The 18,060-nt window shown below is 50.7% G+C and overlaps 1 protein-coding gene across 1 annotated transcript in view; it reads right to left on the reverse strand.

Moving 5' to 3' along the window:
• The window catches only part of DAAM1 (dishevelled associated activator of morphogenesis 1), a 321,668-nt gene that overhangs the window by 26,825 nt on the left and 276,783 nt on the right, over window positions 1-18,060 (reverse strand). Inside the window, exons 16-18 of the mRNA XM_015423080.1 lie at window positions 16,588-16,617; window positions 11,906-12,009; window positions 3,384-3,468 (exon numbers count right to left, since the gene is read on the reverse strand). Of these exons, the coding sequence (XP_015278566.1) occupies window positions 3,384-3,468; window positions 11,906-12,009; window positions 16,588-16,617 (219 nt within the window). The remainder of the gene's footprint in view (window positions 1-3,383; window positions 3,469-11,905; window positions 12,010-16,587; window positions 16,618-18,060) is intronic.

The raw sequence follows: 18,060 nt of genomic DNA on the forward strand, positions 1-18,060 counted from the left end.
TGACTCTTCCGATTTCCCAGATTTTCAGCATATATTTGATGATCTTGCAACCTGCAATTGAAACTATGGATATTCATTGCCATACACGTTGAAGTATTACATCTCAGAATTTACTGTTGGTGAGAATTCGTTCTCACGAAGATTCTGCACAATTTAATAGAGAGTAACCACAGTGTATAAGAATACCGGATTGTAAAGATAACCCACATATACTGTGTTACAATTTAATACGTTGAGGATTTCAGTTAGAAAATTAGAAAATAAGTTATACCAGGGGTGTCAAACATGTGGCCCGGGTGCCGGATCAGGCCCCCAGAGGGCTTCTCTCATGCCCGCAGTGGAACTGGCTGTCTTCTGCTTCTTCTTCCAGTTCTGCTGCTGCATCATTGTAGGTTTGCAGCTTACAGATATACACCTGAACAGCATACTCAAGATTGCAACAGCACAGACATTTTGGTGCAATAATTCAGAGCAAGAGGTGTCAGTTATCAGACACTGCTAAATAAATAAAATATTGCAAGAGTGCTGATGTTTTAAGCATGTTTTTATTTTAAGTAATAAAAAAAACCCTTTGTGTTTCTGTCCTTTATGAAGTTTATATCTCCGCTACCTGGAATTACATTTTATGACACACATGGCCCGGCCCAACAAGATCTCATTTATGTCAGATCCGGCCCTCATAACAAAATGTTCGACACTCCTGAGTTATGCAGTTGCAAGATCTTCAAATATATGGTGAGAATCTAGGAAACTGGAATAGAAGAAGAAGAAGAGAAGAGGAGATTGGATTTATACCCCGCCCTTCACTACCCAAAGGTGTCTCGGAGTGGCTTACAAACTCCTTTCCCTTCCCTTCCCCTCCCCACAACAGACACCCTGTGAGGTCGGTGGGGATGAGAGAGCTCTTGACAGAAACTGCTCTTTTTCAAGGACAGCTCTTATCAGAACTACGGCTTGCCCAAGGTCATCCAGCCAGGTGTAAGTGGAGGAGTGGGGAATCACACAGGGTGTCTGTTGTGGGGAGGGGAAGGGAAAGGAGTTTGTAAGCTGCTCTGAGACACCTTCGGGTAGTGAAGGGCGGGGTATAAGTCCAATCTCTTCTTCTTCTTCTTAATCAGAGATCCCCCCCCCCAAAAAAACCCCCCACCAACCTTGGCTTTTGTCTCTTTAAGGCGTCTAACACCTTCCGAGAGATGATTCAAAAGTTCGGTCTGGAACAAACCGATTAAAAAAAACACCAAACAATCTCCACGCAGATGTGCTTACTCACACTCCAGGGCGTGGTGGTGCTTTCATGCATTCCGATCCCACACTAGGAATGACTCCCCAGGTGCGGTGAAATTTAGCAAAATCACCACTGCCGTCCTGGGGATAGCCCTCCTTGTTCACAGCATGGCTCCCAGCCACGAGAGAACTCCACCCTCCCCACTTCTGTTAGCAGCTTTCCGACCCGGCTAGGGAATCTCACACGTTGCACATTTATAAGATGCCTTTACATTACAGTGAGCTTTGCGGGATTTAGATTTTAAATGCAGGTAGGGGGGATTCGGAATGGACAAACAGCCGCGCAAAGACCAAGAGGGTCTTTGGAGCTTTTCAAGCAGAGGTGAGACGGCCGTCTGACAGCAATGCCGGGTCTGTGAACTCAGGTAGGTCATGAGAGGGAGGGCAGGAAGGGTTGCCTCAGTGCTTTGTTCTTGTGGCCCTTTCTTACATGCCCAGAGAAATGCCTATCACCACTTTGGGGTCAGGAAGCAATTGTTCTCCAGGCCAGTTCGGCCAGGGATCCTGGAAGGCTCCCCCCCCCAAATCTTCTGGGTATGGAGCAGGGGCAGGGGTCATTTCCTGCGGGAGCGCACAGGAGCGGAGCTCCGGCAGTAAGGAGCCCAGGGGGCGGGCACATGCAACAAGCCCCACCCCTGCTCCCAGCAGCCCTCAGTCAGGCCACGAGGAGCAAGAAGCAGCCAGGTAAGTTGCAGAGCCCCCTCCGGCCCGCCTTCAGGTACAAGCTCTCCCTCCTCTGTGAGGGCAGATCTGTGCGTCCCCCCCCCCATAGCTAGCAATCCAAAACAGTCCAGTGGCACCTTTAAGATCAAGTTTTATTCAGGTACAAGCTCTCCCTCCTCTGTGAGGGCAGATCTGTGAGTCTCCCCCCCATAGCTAGCAATCCAAAACACTTCAGTGGCACCTTTAAGATCAAGTTTTATTCAGGTACAAGCTCTCCCTCCTCTGTGAGGGCAGATCTGAACGTCCCCCCCCCCATAGCTAGCAATCCAAAACAGTTCAGTGGAGCCTGAGCGGTGGATGCTGCTTTCTGACACACTTCTGGTGATGTCAGGGGGTGTGGCATATGCAAATGAGTTATGCTAATAAGTTATGCTAATGAGCTCCTGCACCTGTCTACGAAATGACCTCTTAGCAGGGGTCATTGGGAATGTGGGGGGTGGAGGTATTTGTGAATTTCCTGCACTGTGCAAGGGGCTGGACTAGATGACCCTGGAGGTCCCTTCCAATGTTCCCTCTAAGCTGTGTGGTCCTGTGAGCAAAAATGCCACTTTGTGAGCTACAGGCATTCAAGTTATGAGTGAGCGATTTGGCTGCTGCATAAATCAGTCTCCTTTGGAGCCATCCCTTCCTGAGCTAGGACAAAAAGGTGTGAGACGGAGGCTAAAGAACTGTGAGCTAGCTCACCCTAACTCAGCTTAGAGGGAACACTGGTCCCTTCCAACTCTATCATTCTATGAAAGGGCAGCCAGGACCCTGCTGTCAAAGGAACGCAGATGCACGCAGAGATCTAAAGTGCGAATCACTCCTAGCTTCCTGAGATGAACAGGCACTGCATGCATGTCTGTTAGGTGTTCTCACCCTTACTCCGAGGGACTCAGGAAGGCACACCTGAATCACTCCACCTTCAAGGCAAGAGACGTTCAGAGGTGGTTGGCCGTTGCCTGCCCCTGCATAGCGACCCTGGACTTCCTTGGTGGTCTCCCATCCAAATACTAGCCAGGCCCGACCCTGCTTAGCTTCAGAGATCGCGCTAGCCTGCGCTATCCAGGTCAGGGCTGGATTGTTTATTATTACTCCATTTATACCCTGCTTTTATTCCCAACGGGCTCCCAAAGCGGTGTACATTATTCTCCTGTCCTCCATTATATAGACTCACAACAATCCTGTAAGGTAGGTAAGACAGAGAGCATGTGATTGGCCCAAGGCCACCCTGTGAGCTTCCAGGGCAGAGTGGGGATTCAGACCTGGGTCTCCCAGTTTATAGTCTGACACTCTGAACGACTACTGGCTAGACAGAGAAAGCTACCAGCTCAAGGTCACCCAATAAGCATAGGCGCCCTGGGGGAGATCTGAACCCGGGTCTCCTCAGTCCTCACCTGCTCCAGCATGTCTTTCGGCAGGTCCTCTTGCTCATCCATCGTCATAATGGCACGCTTGATTTCGTCATTTGACAACTTCAGCCTGGAAAAGCGGCGACAAGAGCGGAGGGAATATGTGACCGGAGGCACAGCTTAGGCAAGCATCAAACAACGACCCCAATGTCACCGGTCACATCGCTCCGCCAAACAGGCGGCCTAATTTGTAGCAGGTGAGACCCTAGTCTGGAGAGACAACCCAGTCACAGAGGGGAGGGAAAGCCGGCCAGGGACGAGACAAAACAGCAAGAAGGCGGGAGAGGAAGTAGGAACGGGTAGGGGGAATCTAGGTGCATTCTGGGCCAGTTTCTTACCTGATGAGTGCCTGAAGCTGCCTTCTACTGATTCAGACCACCGGTCGACCGAGGTCACTATTGCCTACTCAGGCTGGGAGCGGCTCTCCAGGGTCTCAGGCGGAGGTCTTTCCCATCACCTCCTACCTGGTCCTTTGAACTGGAGATGCCGGGGATTGAACCTGGGACCTTCTGCATGCCAAGCAGAGGCTCTTCCACTGAGCTACAGCCCCACTTCATGGCTCTCCAGGGTCTCAGGCGGAGGTCTTTCCCATCACCTCCTACCTGGTCCTTTGAACTGGAGATGCCGGGGATTGAACCTGGGACCTTCTGCATGCCAAGCAGATGCTCTACCGCTGAGCCACGGCCTCTTCCTAGCTGCCTTCTACTGAGTTACACCACCGGTCCATCAAGGTCAGTATTGTCCACTCAGACTGGGAGCAGCTCTCCAGCATCTAAGGGTCGAGATCTTTCCCATCACCTCGTCCTTTTAACTGGAAATGCCGAGGATTGAACTTGGGACCTTCTGTAAGCCAAGCAGATGCTCTACAATTGAGCCATGGCCCCTCCGATGATGCGCAATGCAGATTTGCAATTAAGAACGTAAGGACATAAGAGAAGCCAATGTTGGATCAGGCCAATGGCCCATCCAGTCCAACACTCTGTGTCACACAGTGGCCAAAACCCAGGGGCCATCAGGGGGTCCACCAGCAGGGCGAGAAAACCAGAAGCCTGCCCATTGTTGCCCTCCAAGTGCCAAGAATACAGAGCATCACAGCCCCAGACAGAGTGTTCCATCAATACCTTGTGGCTAATAGGCCCTGCTCCATATATTTATCCAACCCCCTCATAAGAACATAAGAGGACCTCTGCTCCATAGGTTTATCCAGCTTGAAGCTGTCTATGCTTGTAGCTGCCACCACGTCCTGTGGCAGTGAATCCCATGTGTGAATTTCTCTTTGTGTGGAGTACTTCCTGTTATCTGTTCTAGGCCTACTGCTCTGTAATTTCATTCCGTGCCCACGTGTCCTTGTATCATGAGAAAGGGAGAAAAGTACTTTTTTCTCTGCCTGCTCTGTCCCACGCATAATTCCAACTTGGATAGAGGGAAAAGGGAAAGAGACAGAATGGTGTTCCCCAGCAACAGCATCACACAAGCGCTTCCATGGGGCAGTGGATCGCTCTTAAGCACCCTATTGCAGAGATCCAGAGACAATGATTCAAGATGTTCCTTTTGCTCCTTTAAGCATCCTGAAGGCAGATCAAAAATCCTACCTAGGATTACCTCTCTCGACAACATTCCCTGGAAGATCTTCGGAGATAAGGATCCATCTCCTAACGCAAAGCCACCGCCTGCAGTGCTACATTACATTTTTTCCCCAGTTAGAAACTAGGTAGCTATGTTTACAAGACAGTCGATAATAAACAACAGACGACTGACTTGCTTAGAGGCTTAGCGTGGGCAGCAGGCCAGGCGCAAAAACCACTGCCGCAGTTTGCCTTTGCCTTTAGGCCTACAGCGTAACACAGTAATACACATTCAGCCTTAGTGAATGCTGCTGAAAGGAGACTCAAGCATGTGACTCTGGACTGCTACTCCTGATTGGACAGCCACAGGCAGTAGGGTTTGTTTCCCCCCTCCTCTCTCTTTTGGCCCCACGGCTTCTGTGCCGATGCTGTGGAACTGCTGCCAGGGTACCTGTCAAAGCCTGTGACGTGCAGAGAAGGAGCAGAGGAGAGCGACGTGGATGATGAGGGGCCTGGAGACCGAAGCCCCGTGAGGAAAGGCTGAGGGACCTGGGAATGTTTAGCCTGGAGAAGAGGAGGTTGAGGGGGGACAGGATGGCTCTCTTGAAGTACTTGAAGGGCTGTCCCTTGGAGGAGGGCAGGGAGCTGCTCCTGTGGGCAGCAGAGGAGACGACTCGCAAGAATAGGTTTAGATTATGTTGTATCTTTCTACTTTTTTATGCCAATACAGGTATTTGGATTGGACTGGTTTAGATTAAGGGCAGAAAGGTACCAGCTGGGATAGTAGGAAAAACATTTTGACAGTCAGAGTTGTTCAACAGTAGGTCCCTGAAATAGGGGAATTGATTCATAAATCACTTTTTATGGCTGAAATGGACAAAATGACAAGGAAACTTAATAATTTGGAAGCAGAAGAATTTTTTGCAGACTGGATCGATTTTAAAGACTATTTGGAGAAATACTGGGATGTAAAGGACAATTTACTTTGCTTTGAGAATTATTGAAAATCAAAATAGTAGAAAAATAGATAAATATATAAGACTAACAGTTGAAGATTAAGTTACCTGTGGATGTTAATAAGGAGATAAGGAGGTATGAAGAAAATTTAAGAATTGGGCAGGAGGTTGGAGCACTGTGGGAAGTCGAGAATGGGGGGGGGGAAGAGGGAAGGATATATAATTGTATAAGTTTTGATATATATTTGAACATTTCTTTTTTATTATAACCTAATAAATTGTTTTTTGGGGAAAAAAGAGTTGTTCAACAGTAGAATCAGCTGCCCAGGGAGGTGGTGAGCTCCCCCTCCCCGGCAGTCTTCACGCAGCGGCTGTAAAAACATTTGTCAGGGACGCTTTAGGCTGATCCTGCACTGAGCAGGAGGGTCAGACTAGATGGCCTCTATGGCCCCTTCCAACTGTGTGATTCTATGATAAGTCAATCATGGGGATACACGGTCAGCTTTTGCACTCTGGGACTGGAAGGAGGCGTGTGTGAAAATCACACTCTGTGTGAAGATGCCCTTCGCTAGTTCGCAAATGTATTTCCTCTGGAGGTGGGGGAGAGAGAGAGAGAGAGAGAGATACACGTCTCTCAGTGCCAAAAGAGAACGCTGACAACGCGAAGGGAACGCGGCCAGGAAAAAAAAAAAAAAGGAGAAGCTGCAAGCCTCTGCCGAAAACCCACGACCATTATCTTTGTTGGCAGCCGCCATCGAGCACAAAAATCGTCCCGAGGGTGGAACTGGGTCACGGCGCTGGGTGTCGTGAGGGATTTAAACGCTAGAACTCTTTGACAGGACGCGACAGCTCACGAAGGAAGCCTTGGAAAACGTGACGCTGTTTTCGGTGCGGCTTCGCAGAGAGGGACGGGACACCTCGTAAAAGGGCGAGGGGGAAAAATGACACACTCTGAAGAGGACTGTGGTGGTGGGAATCCTTCGGGTAGGGAGATCAAGATGTGAGGGGGTTGGAGCCCCTTCCCTGTGAGGAAAGGCTGAAGAGTTTGGCACGAAGCCTCTGAATCCCAGAGCCAGGCGGCAACTTCAGGGGAAGGCCTCGGCCTCTGGGCCCTGTTGTTGGCCCTCCAGAGGAACTGGGTGGCCACTGTGTGAGACGGGAGGCTGGACTAGGTGGACCCTGACTGGTCTGATCCAGCAGGGCTCTTCTGATGTTCTTATGAAGGCCTCGGCCTCTCTGCCCTGTTGCTGGCCCTCCAGAGGAACTGGTTGGCCCCTGTGTGACACAGGATGATTGGCTAGATGGACCCCTGGTCTGATCCAGCAGGGCTCTTCTGATGTTCTTATGAAGGCCTCGGCCTCTATGCCCTGCTGCTGGCCCTCCAGCAGAACTGGTTGGCCACTGTGTGAGACAGGATGCTGGACGAGATGGACCTCTGGTCTGATCCAGCAGGGCTCTTCTGATGTTCTTATCAAGGGAAGGCCTCAGCCTCTCTGCCCTGTTGTTGGCCCTCCAGAGGAACTGGGTGGCCACTGTGTGAGACAGGATGCTGGACTAGGTAGACCCTCACTGGTCTGATCCAGCAGGGCTCTTCTGATGTTCTAATGAAGGCCTCGGCCTCTATGCCCTGCTGTTGGCCCTCCAGAGGAACTGATTGGCCACTGTGTAAAACAGGATGCTGGACGAGGTGGACCCTCACTGGTCTGATCCAGCAGGGCTCTTCTGATGTTCTAATGAAGGCCTTGGCCTCTATGCCCTGCTGCACGCCCTGCAGATGCTGGATGAGATGGACCACTGGTCAGATCCAGGCACTGCTCTCCCCAGACCAACTTTCCCTGAGAAGACATGTTTTTGTCTCTTGTTCTGCCGCTAGGGGGGAAATGGCCAGCCATGTTGAAGCGCGCCATTTACTTAATGAGCCAAAGGCTTAGAACACATAAAAGGAAGCACTTCTTCACTCAAACAGTAATGAGTGGGAAGACTGCTGGAGTTCTGGCCCTGCTGGTGGACCTCCTGATGACACCTGGGCTTTGGTCACTGTGTGATGCAGAGTGTTGGACTGAAGGGGCCATTGGCCTGATCTAACATGGCTTCTCTTATGCTCTAATGTTTGGGGCAGTGATGCTCTGTCTTCTTGGTGCTTGGGGGGGCCCGCACTGGGAGAATGGCCCCACTGGTAGACGTCCTGATGGCACCTGGGTTTTGGCCACTGTGTGGAGTGTTGGCTTGGGTGGGCCACTGGTCTGATCCAACATGGCTTCTCTTATGCTCTAATGTTTGGGGCAGTGATGCTCTGTCTTCTTGGTGCTTGGGGGGGCCCGCACTGGGAGAATGGCCCCACTGGTAGACGTCCTGATGGCACCTGGGTTTTGGCCACAGTGTGACGCAGAGTGTTCGACTGGATGGGCCATTGGCCTGACCCAAAATGTTTTTTCTTAGGGTCTTATGTCTGGGGTAGTGATGCTCTGTATTCTTGGTGCTTGGGGGGCCACAATGGGAGGGCTTCTGGAGTTCTGGCCCTGGTGGTGGACCTCCTGATGGCACCTGGGGTTCTTTTGGCCACTGTGTTGACACAGAGCTTTGGACTGGATGGGCCACTGGCCTGATCCGACATGGCTTCTCTTATGTTCTAGTTTTGGGAAAGGCGAAGGGTTGTGACCATAAAATGTATACCAAGGTCATCTCTTGAACACATCCAAATGTAAACTGGAAAAACCCAGCTTATTTTGGCTTCTTAAAATTCCATTTACACCCGCCATGTTTCTCCCCAAGAGGGATGGAAAGCGGCTTACGTAATTCTCCTCTCCTCCGTTTTATCCTCACAACAACCCAGCGAGGTAGGCTACGGTGAGACTGTGTGACTGGCCCAACGTCACTGTGGCAGAGTGGGGATTCTACAAATAAGAATCTCTAAACTGAGCTGGTGTTTGGAGGTGGGGAAGCTAATTTCTGATAGGCAACAGTGAGAGGTAAAATGTGGAAGAAATAGAGATGTAAAATTTCCGGAAATTTTGAAGCTCGGAAAAAACGGAAATTTTTGGAAAAATTGAAAAAAATGCTACGTTAGCACATCTTTTTTCTTTTCCAGATTGAAAGTCATTCTGTTACTTTAGGAACATAAAATATGACTATGTACATTTTTACTTGGCATGAAATTATCACAACTAGCGTATTAAATATACAGTGTATCCAAACAATTATTACAAACAGAATACCCACCCCACATGCAAAAACAAAACTGAAACCGTTTTCTTTTCTTGTGACAATAGCACCTCCTAAAGGAAGAAATGCATCTTGTTCTTGCATTGGAGAGTTCAGTTTGTAACCTAGGACTTGCTTGTCCTCAGTGCACAGAAATCAGATCAATCTGATACTATACATATTTTTTAGAAATGACTTGGAAAATATTTGAACACCTTGTCTTAAAATATTTTATTCATCATGTTAAAATAAAATGTTCCGTAATCAATTTCTTTTCTTTTTTTCAATTTTTCAAATGTTCAAATTTTTCAGAAAATCTCGCCGAATTTTCCTGGGTTTTTTCCCGGGCCTTCACATCTCTAGGAAGGAAGGCTCTGAGATTGTAACAGACGCTGCAGTGGCCAACAGGCCGCCAACTGATCCTCAGCTTGCCAATGGTGGAAAGAACCAGGGCTGCAGTCTATACAAGCACACCTGCCTACGGAGAAGTCACAGGTAAGCCGGGGCTTTTCCAGCAATGCTTAAGAGCGGAACCCCCAAAATGCAAAAGTCACATATGGTCAAGCGGCAGTGGCAAGAAGGAGAAAGAAACAGAACAGAAGAGCTGATCTATTTGCTGGCCTGGAAGAGAAAACTAAACACGACCTCATTACGTAGTCATCTTCCCCAGCCAAGCACGGAGAGAGAGAGAGAAAATATCAAGCAAGGCTGTATCTTTCTATGCAGCGTGCCAGAGAGTTATCTGGACAGCTTTATAAAAATGGTCCTCGGTGACTTGCCGGAGACAAGCATCTGTCACTGACATGACAGGACATGGGCACAGTATCCAGGGCTCTTTTTGTAGAAAAAGCCCAGCAGGAACTCATTAGCATAATAGGCCACACCCAACAGCAGGAACTCATTAGCATATTGGGCCACATCCCTGACAGCACAGCTCATTAGCACATTAGGCCGCACACACGTTACCAGAAGTGTGGTTATCCAGCCACACCCACCTTTTGCTTGTTATTCTGTTTACCTTGTTTGTTGTCAAAACCCGGGGCCTTTTTTTGTAGCAGGGACTCCTTTGCATGTTAGGCCACACACCCCTAATGTAGCCAATCCTAATGAGTTCCTGCTGTTGGGTGTGGCCTATTATGCTAACGAGTTCCTGCTGGGCGTGGCCAACTTGGGAGCCAGCCGGAACTCCGTTCCTGTGCGTTCCTGCCCAAAAATAGCCCTGATAGTATCCAAATCGCAAGAAGTCATAGCCCCGCTGCACACTGCATTGGTCCGGCCGCACCTGGAGTACTGTGTGCAGTTCTGAAGGCCTCACTTCGGAAAGGATGCGGACAGAATGGAGCGCGTGCAGAGGAGAGCGACGAGGGTGATCGTTGAGGTTAACCGACATGCCACAGAAAGCGACTCCTACCGATTCTGCTCCAGCAACAAATGGGGAGGGGCCGTGGCTCAGCGGTACAGCATCTGCTGGGCGCGCAGAATGTCCCAGGATGCTCGGCATGCAGAAGGTCCCAGGTTCTATCCCCGGCATCTCCAGTTAAAAGGGCCAGGTGGAAGGTGATGGGAAAGACCCCAGCCTGAGACCCTGGAGAGCCGCTGCCAGTCTGAGCAGGCAAAACTGACTTCGATGGACCAAGGGTCTGATTCAGCATGTCAGCTTATTGAAAATGACATCGGCAGTGATGCTGGGAAGAAGGAAAGTGGCTCTCTTGTGCGGGAACGACGCTCTTTGTCGTCAGCTGGCAGCAGAAGACCATCCCAGAACTGTCTGTCTCCCCTTCCTTGTGGGACCACATTAGCCAAGCACCTCTGGTGGGTTCCAGACCCTGGCAAATGCCTGACTGGGCCAGCCCTTGCATGCAGAGAAACAGAAGAACTGACTGTACACTGCATTGGTCAGACCACACCTGGAGTCTTGTGGGCAGTTCTGGAGGCCTCACTACAAAGAGGATGTGGACAGAGTGGAGCGGGTGCAGAGGAGAGCGACAAGGATGATCGGGGGCCTGGAGACCAAGAAGTCCTGTGAGGAAAGTGAGGATGATCGGAGGCCTGGAGACCAAGAAGTCCTGGCCCCACTGGTGGACCTCCTGATGGCACCTGGTATTTTTGGCCACTGTGTGACAGAGTGTTGGACTAGATGGGCCTTTGGCCTGATCCAACATTGGCGTCTCTTATGTTCTTATGAAAGGCTGAGGGACCTGGGAGTGTTCAGTCTAGAGAAGAGGAGGCTGAGGGGGGACAGGACTGCTCTCTTTAAGTCTTTGAAGGGCTGTCCCTTAGAGGAGGGCAGGGAGCTGTTCCTGTGGGCAGCAGAGGAGAGGACTCGCAATCATGGGTTGAAATGAAGGGCAGGGAGGTCCTGGCTGGATATCAGGGAAACCTTTTGACAGTCAGAGTTGTGCAATGGTTGCAATCTGTCGGTTGATAGCTATTATCCCTTTGTAATGGTGATGTATTATTTACCTTGAGCTGACTTACCTGTTCCTGTTTGAATGGTTGTTTTAGTTTGTAGTTTGTATTTTGTATTATTTCTGGATTTTCAATCAAATGTTTTTAAAAAAGGAGTTGTGCAATGGTGGAATCAGCTACCTAGGGAGGCGATGAGCTCTCCCGCCACCCCCGGCAGTCTTCAAGCAGCGGCCGGACAAACCCTTGTCAGGGATGCGCTAGGCTGATCCTGCATTGAGTAGGGGGTTGGAGTAGATGGCCTCTAGGGACCCTTCCAACTCTGTGATTCTGTGACTCCTTTGAGAGTGGGACGGGAGGGGGAAAGAATCAGAGATACCTTGAGAGGAGGATGTTGCAGTTCTGGGCCCTCCGGCCATCTATGACCGAAAGCTCCTTGACTTTATGCCTGGAACTCAGCGCGTCGTCGAGGGTGTCTTCTTTCTAAGGGAGGCATGCAAAGAACCCATCAATACGCAGACGAGCACGGACGTCTTAGAACTTCGCGTCCCCACCATCAATCAAGCAGTCTTTCCCCCAAGCTGACAGCTTAGAAATCCAGAGCCTGCCACTGAAATACAACCAGCTGTTTCGTAAACCAGCGTGTCCTCTTGTGTGTGTGAGTGTGGGGAGACGACAAGACAGCAAAGAAACACGATTGGGCGAAAGCACGTAAATATTGACCCAGATGGAACGATTTAAGAGCCTGTGAGCGTGCGGACCAATGAGGGACACGGAAAGGGGTTCCCGGGCGCAGTCGAGTCATGGCGCTCAGTTCAGGACTGTTTGACTAACAGCTGGGGACCGTGTTGAACTTACCTTTGGGGTTCCGAGCTGTGGGCGACTTGTAAGGGAAGGGGCCAGAGGTCAGCGGCAGAGCACATGGTTTGCGTGCTCCGGGTCCCAGGTTCAGCCCCTGACATCTCTTAGTTAAACAGGGATGGCAGGAAGCCGGGCGGGGTGGGTGGGTGGGGAGGGATTCTTCTCTGCCTGAGACCCTGAAAAGACACTGCCGGTCAGGAGAGAGACACAACCCCAAACGAGAAAGACCGAGGGGCAAAAACGAGCCTATCAACCAGGTATTAGGCAGGTTTACACACTCGAAACGGAGGGTGACCCGCTTGACAAGACTTTGGGGAGGGGATACATCTTTGCACGCAGTAGGTTTCCCCGGGCGACCCCACGGCTTCTCAGTGACAGGTGTTGGCGCAATGTACCCTCTAAGCTGTGGAATCTTGTGAGCAAAAATTCTACTTAGTGAGCTATCAGCATTAAAGTTGTGGGTGAGCGATTTGGCTACTGCACAAATTAGTCTGCTCTGGAGCCATCCTTCCTGAGCTGAGACAAAAACGTGTGAGCTGGAGGCTAAAAAACTGTGAGCTAGCTCACACTCACTCAGCTTAGAGGGAACACTGATGTTGGGGAAGATCCTGGAAAGCTGCTATTTGCAGGGTGGGGACGCTTTCGCCACGCAGAGAAGATTCTCGTACGTCAGATGAGTCCCCCTACCCCACTGTCTGTATGAGGCGACGGGGCCGCAAATGGCTTGGGCTGCTTTGTGCAGGAGGGTGGTTTAGCACGTGGGCCCCCAACCTGACGCCCACAGGCACCACAACAATCGCTAGGTGTTTTTAGGAAGTGGGCAGAGCTTTGGCCCAGAAAGGCACTGAAGATTTGATTGGCCGCACAGATTTTTTTAAAAAAAATTGATTGGTCAGCAGCTGCCACCACAGCCCAAGGATCTTCACTGTGTGCTGAAGGCAGAAGAAAAAGAAGAAGAGAGTGGATTTATATCCCCCGCCCTTCACTACCTGAAGGAGTCTCAGAGCGGTTTACAATCTCCTTTCTCTTCCCCTCCCCACAACAGGCACCCTGTGAGGTAGGTGGGGCTGAGAGAGCTCTGAGAGAACTGCTCCTGAGAGAACAGCTCTGAAAGAACTTGTAACCGACCCAAGGTGACACCAGCAGCTGTAAGTGGAGGAGTGGGGGAATCAAACCCGGTTCTCCCAGATTAGAGTCCGTGTTCCTAACCACTACACCAAACCGGGACTTTGTGGCTCCGCCCACCATGCTGTGTCACAATTCCAAAGGCGCCTGCAGGCTCAGAATCATTGGGGACCCCTGGTAGATTTAACTGCAAGCTTCTGGTACAGGAATTCCAAGTCTCACGGAAATCTTCTCCAGCATTCAGGGATGTTTAATCTGGAGAAGAGGAGGCCGAGGGGGGACAGGATGGCTCTCTTTAAGTATCTGAAGGGCTGTCGCTTGGAGGAGGGCAGGGAGCTGTTCCTGTTGGCAGCAGAGGAGAGGACTCGCAAGAATGGGTTGAAATTAAACTCGCTTCCAACCAATGCTCCCTCTAAGCTGTGGAGTCTTGTGAGCAAAAATTCGACTCTGTGAGCTACGGGCATTCAAGCTGTGAGCGAGCGAATTGGCTACTGCATCAATTAGTTTGCTCTGGAGCCGTCCTTCCTGAGCTAAGAAGAAGAAGAAGAGAAGAGATTGGATTTATACCCCGCCCTTCACTTGGAGTCTCAGAACGGCTTACAACCTCCTTTCCCTTCCCCTCCCCACAACAGACACCCTGTGAGGTGGGTGGGGCTGAGAGAACTCTGACACAGACTGCTCTTTCAGGTACAGCTGTGCCAGAGCTTGCGGCTGACCCAAGGTCACATGTGTGAGCCAGAGGCTAAAAAAACTGTGGGCTAGCTCGCACTCACTCAGCTTAGAGGGAACCCTGCTTCCAACAGCCCCCTCCCCAACTCAATTTCTCCAGCCAGTCATTGGCTAAACCGCTAAGACTTCCTAAGCACGGATGGGGAATGTTGGTGCACAGTTCAGCTGATGGAAGGTGAGAGGTCAATCTGATTGGGTCAAAACCCAGTCAACCGAGCAAACACTGAGCTGTTGAAAAAGAGAGGGCGCTGCTTTGGTGACCTTCCACGAAAGGGTACTTAGGACTCAGGGAGGCGGGGAGGAGAAAAGCAATAAAACTAATACCAGACAAAGTCCAAGAGGCAAGGGAAACCAAGGAGGTGGAGAAGGGAGAGAAACAGGTACAGGCAAAATGAGTGACGGTGGGTCGGGAGAGCCCCAAACTGGGACGACACAAGAGGAAGGGTAGAAAGGGAGAGGATCTGGACTTCCTATTGATTTAAAATAACAAGTGAAAAGCCCCGGGAAATATTTAGCACCGATGCCCCGACCTATCCGAACTGCTGAAGGGCAAGATTTCAAACCAGTTCGGCCGTGACCACTCCGAACACAAAAGGCATTCTCTGGCCGTTCACTGACTGCAACCAGAGAATCCTAACATTATACCTGACCGGGAAGAAAGTCCACAAGTATTTAGTGGATGGACGAGATTAATTCCCGCCCCCGTCAAGTGACCCAAGTCATGCCGAGTGACCGAGCGCACTGGCCGTCTGCAGAACTGAGTTTAAGAGCTGCATGAACACAAGTAACGAATAAATTGCGATCGGTCAAGTTGGGCCACTTCCGCACTGTCACTTTTGTCCCTCGTTTGTCCCTATTGCTTTAGGTCCCCACCAGTGTTCCCTCTAAGCTGAGTTCGTGTGAGCTAGCTGGCAGTTTTTCAGCCTCCGGCTCACCCCATCTTTGTCTCCGCGCAGGGTGGATGGCGCCAGAGCAAAACTGATTTATGCAGCAGCCAAATCGCTCGCTCACAACTTTAACGCCAGGAGCTCACCAAGCAGAATTTTTGCTCAAAAGACTCCGCAGCTTAGAGGGAGCACTGGTCCCCAGCTCCCTTTTCCACATGTGTTTAGCTCCCCCTGGGACTACTAGAGAGAGCAAAACACATTGGGGGGGGGGAACCCTGAAGCAACAGGGATGAACGAGTGACAAAAAAACGACCCGCCCGGCCCCTAATTTTAGAAACAAATACCTGAGAAAACAGTCGTGAGAGTCTGACCCACAAATCAAGATAGTCAACAAAACTTACAAGGAATATTTTTTGCATATATTGTTACCAATAAACACTACGTAACAATGAACAGATCCCATCCAATCATAAGAGAATCCTCGTCTAAGAATACATCAACGTCGCCTCAGGATTTTATAACGACAAGGTTTCAAAAAACGGCTCTTCCTCAGGAAATATATTCTTAAAAAATTTCTTTTTAAAAAGAATTTAAAAAGCATTTTCAGAAGAAAATCTTGTGGGGCTGCGACTTTAAGGAAGGGGGCGGAGCGCCGAACGGCCCCACCATAGCTACGGGCCAGCCACTAAGTCCCCCCTCCATGCCCACCCGCGTGCCCCCACCCACCCGTGCCCCCCTCCTCTGCCAAAAAAAAGCTTTGTGTCTCGCCCACATCTACCCTCCTCCAGTGGCGTTAGGCAGCAGGTGCAGCACAGGTGACAGAGCCCTCACAAGCAGAGAGCGGAAGGAAGGAAGGGCAGGCAGAAGAAGAAGAAGGAGATTGGATTTATACCCCGCCCTTCACTACCCAAAGGTGTCTCAGAGCCGCTTACAAACTCCTTTCCCTTCCCCTCCCCACAACAGACACCCGGTGAGGTAGGTGGGGCTGAGAGAGCTCTGACAGAAACTGCTCTTTTTCAAGAACAGCTCTGACAGAACTACGGTTTGCCCAAGGTCATCCAGCAGGTGCAAGTGGAGGAGTGGGGAATCAAACCCGGTTCTCCCAGATTAGAGTCCGCGCACTTTAACCACTACACCAAACTGGTATCCGAGGAGATGCGTGAGTAGGGAGTCAGCAGTGGGCCCCTCCCGAATCCACGGACCCAGAAAGATGCCCCCTCTCAGTGTACACTGACGCAAGCCCGGACTCTGAGTTGTTTTCATACACAGCTCTTTGGGTCACAAAGCTACCGTGATGTTTCCACAGAATGGGTACCCAAAAATAAATAATCCCAGAACGTTTTCGGTTTCGGAGAGCCGGGCCCCGCCGTTATCGCCTCGACCTCCGGTAAGCGAATACGCAAGTCCCGACATTTGATTGCAAAGAATCTCTCGCCCGTTCCGGCAGAAGCGGACTTACCTGCTTGGAGTTACTGCTCACAAAGAAGTCCTACGGCCACAGCAGAAGCGTGGGAGAGGCGGGGGGGGGGAAGCGAGCAGTTCAGTGGTCACAGCAAAAAAAAACCCACAAAGAAATAAACACCCCACAAACAAAATAAAGAGAGAGAGAGAGAGGACAAAAGTAAAGAGTCAAAGCACAGTTGGGATATAAATTCAGTGGTGCTCCCTGCAAATCCCCTACCCCCTCCCAGCACTCCGGATATACCCGCTGCAGTCCTTGCAATCAGGGGCGGATTCAGGCTCACTGGTGCCCTAAGCACTGACCCCAGTCCATTTTTAGCTGTTGACCTCTTCTGACCAGATATACAATGCAGGTTGCAGCAATACAAAAATGTATTCATAGGATAACACAGTATACTGTACAAACTAAGCTTTTCGCCCTTTCCCCAACTTTGTGGTGCCCCCTCTGGCCCTGGTGCCCTAAGCACGTGCCGAGTCTGCTTCATGGTTAATCCGCCCCTGCTTGCAATGCTAATCAGGAGGCGCGACAACGGTAAAGGGGTGTTAGCGGAAAGGGCTCTGCGGCAGAGCGGCATGCGGAACCAGAGAGAGAGAGCCAAGGGAGAAGCCGTTTGACAATCAGGTGCGGTTCCGTTAGTCAGTCGAGCTTATTCATGCAGATGCAAAGTACAGTCCACACCTTCTGCAGTTCATTGTCACTTCCGAGGGCTGGCCTAGACCAATCAAGAGATGCCCAAGGCTGCCTCAGAGTTTGGACCTTGGGGTATCGCAGTGGGATACGGGGGGCTAGTTTTCGAGCTATGGAAGAAGCGGCAAGGCTGCCATTCTTTCTCAGTGCCGTATGAAGTGGACACATTGGAATGTACATTGCCCTGATCTTACTGGAAGAACGCTGTGATAAGGACACACTAGACAGACATACAGAGACCTTGACTGTTATCTTTGGAGGCCCTTCTGAGTGCCTCCACTTTCTGAGCTTAGACAGGTGACAACGCAAGACAGGGCCTTCTCGGTCACGGCCCCCAAATTATAAACTGCCTCCCCAGGGGTGTTCATCTAATCCAGGGGACCTCAAGTGTGGTGCCTGGGGGCACGTGGTGATGGCCAACACCATTCCTGGTGCCCGCCAAGTGTTTTTAGAAAGTGGGTGGGGCTATGTGTGTGGGGCTTCGGATTGCCCACTGGGGATCTGATTGGCTGTGAAGATTAAAATGACATTTCAGTGACAGCTGCCACTACTGTTCCTCGTGCTTCGGCTTGAGTGATGAACACATGGAATTCACTGCCACAGGAGGCGGTGGTGGCGGCTACAAGCATGGACGGCTTCAAGAGGGAATTGGATAAGCATATGGAGCAGAGGTCCATCACTGGCTATGAGCCACAAGGTATAGATAGGGACTCTCAGGCTGGGGCAAGTGGATTCTTCGTGCTTGGGGGGGAGCAACAGTGGGAGGGCTTCTAGTGTCCTGGC

The sequence above is a fragment of the Gekko japonicus genome, unplaced genomic scaffold, assembly GCF_001447785.1.
Source record: "Gekko japonicus isolate JY-2015 unplaced genomic scaffold, Gekko_japonicus_V1.1 scaffold345, whole genome shotgun sequence".
Classification (NCBI taxonomy): Eukaryota; Metazoa; Chordata; class Lepidosauria; order Squamata; family Gekkonidae; genus Gekko; species Gekko japonicus.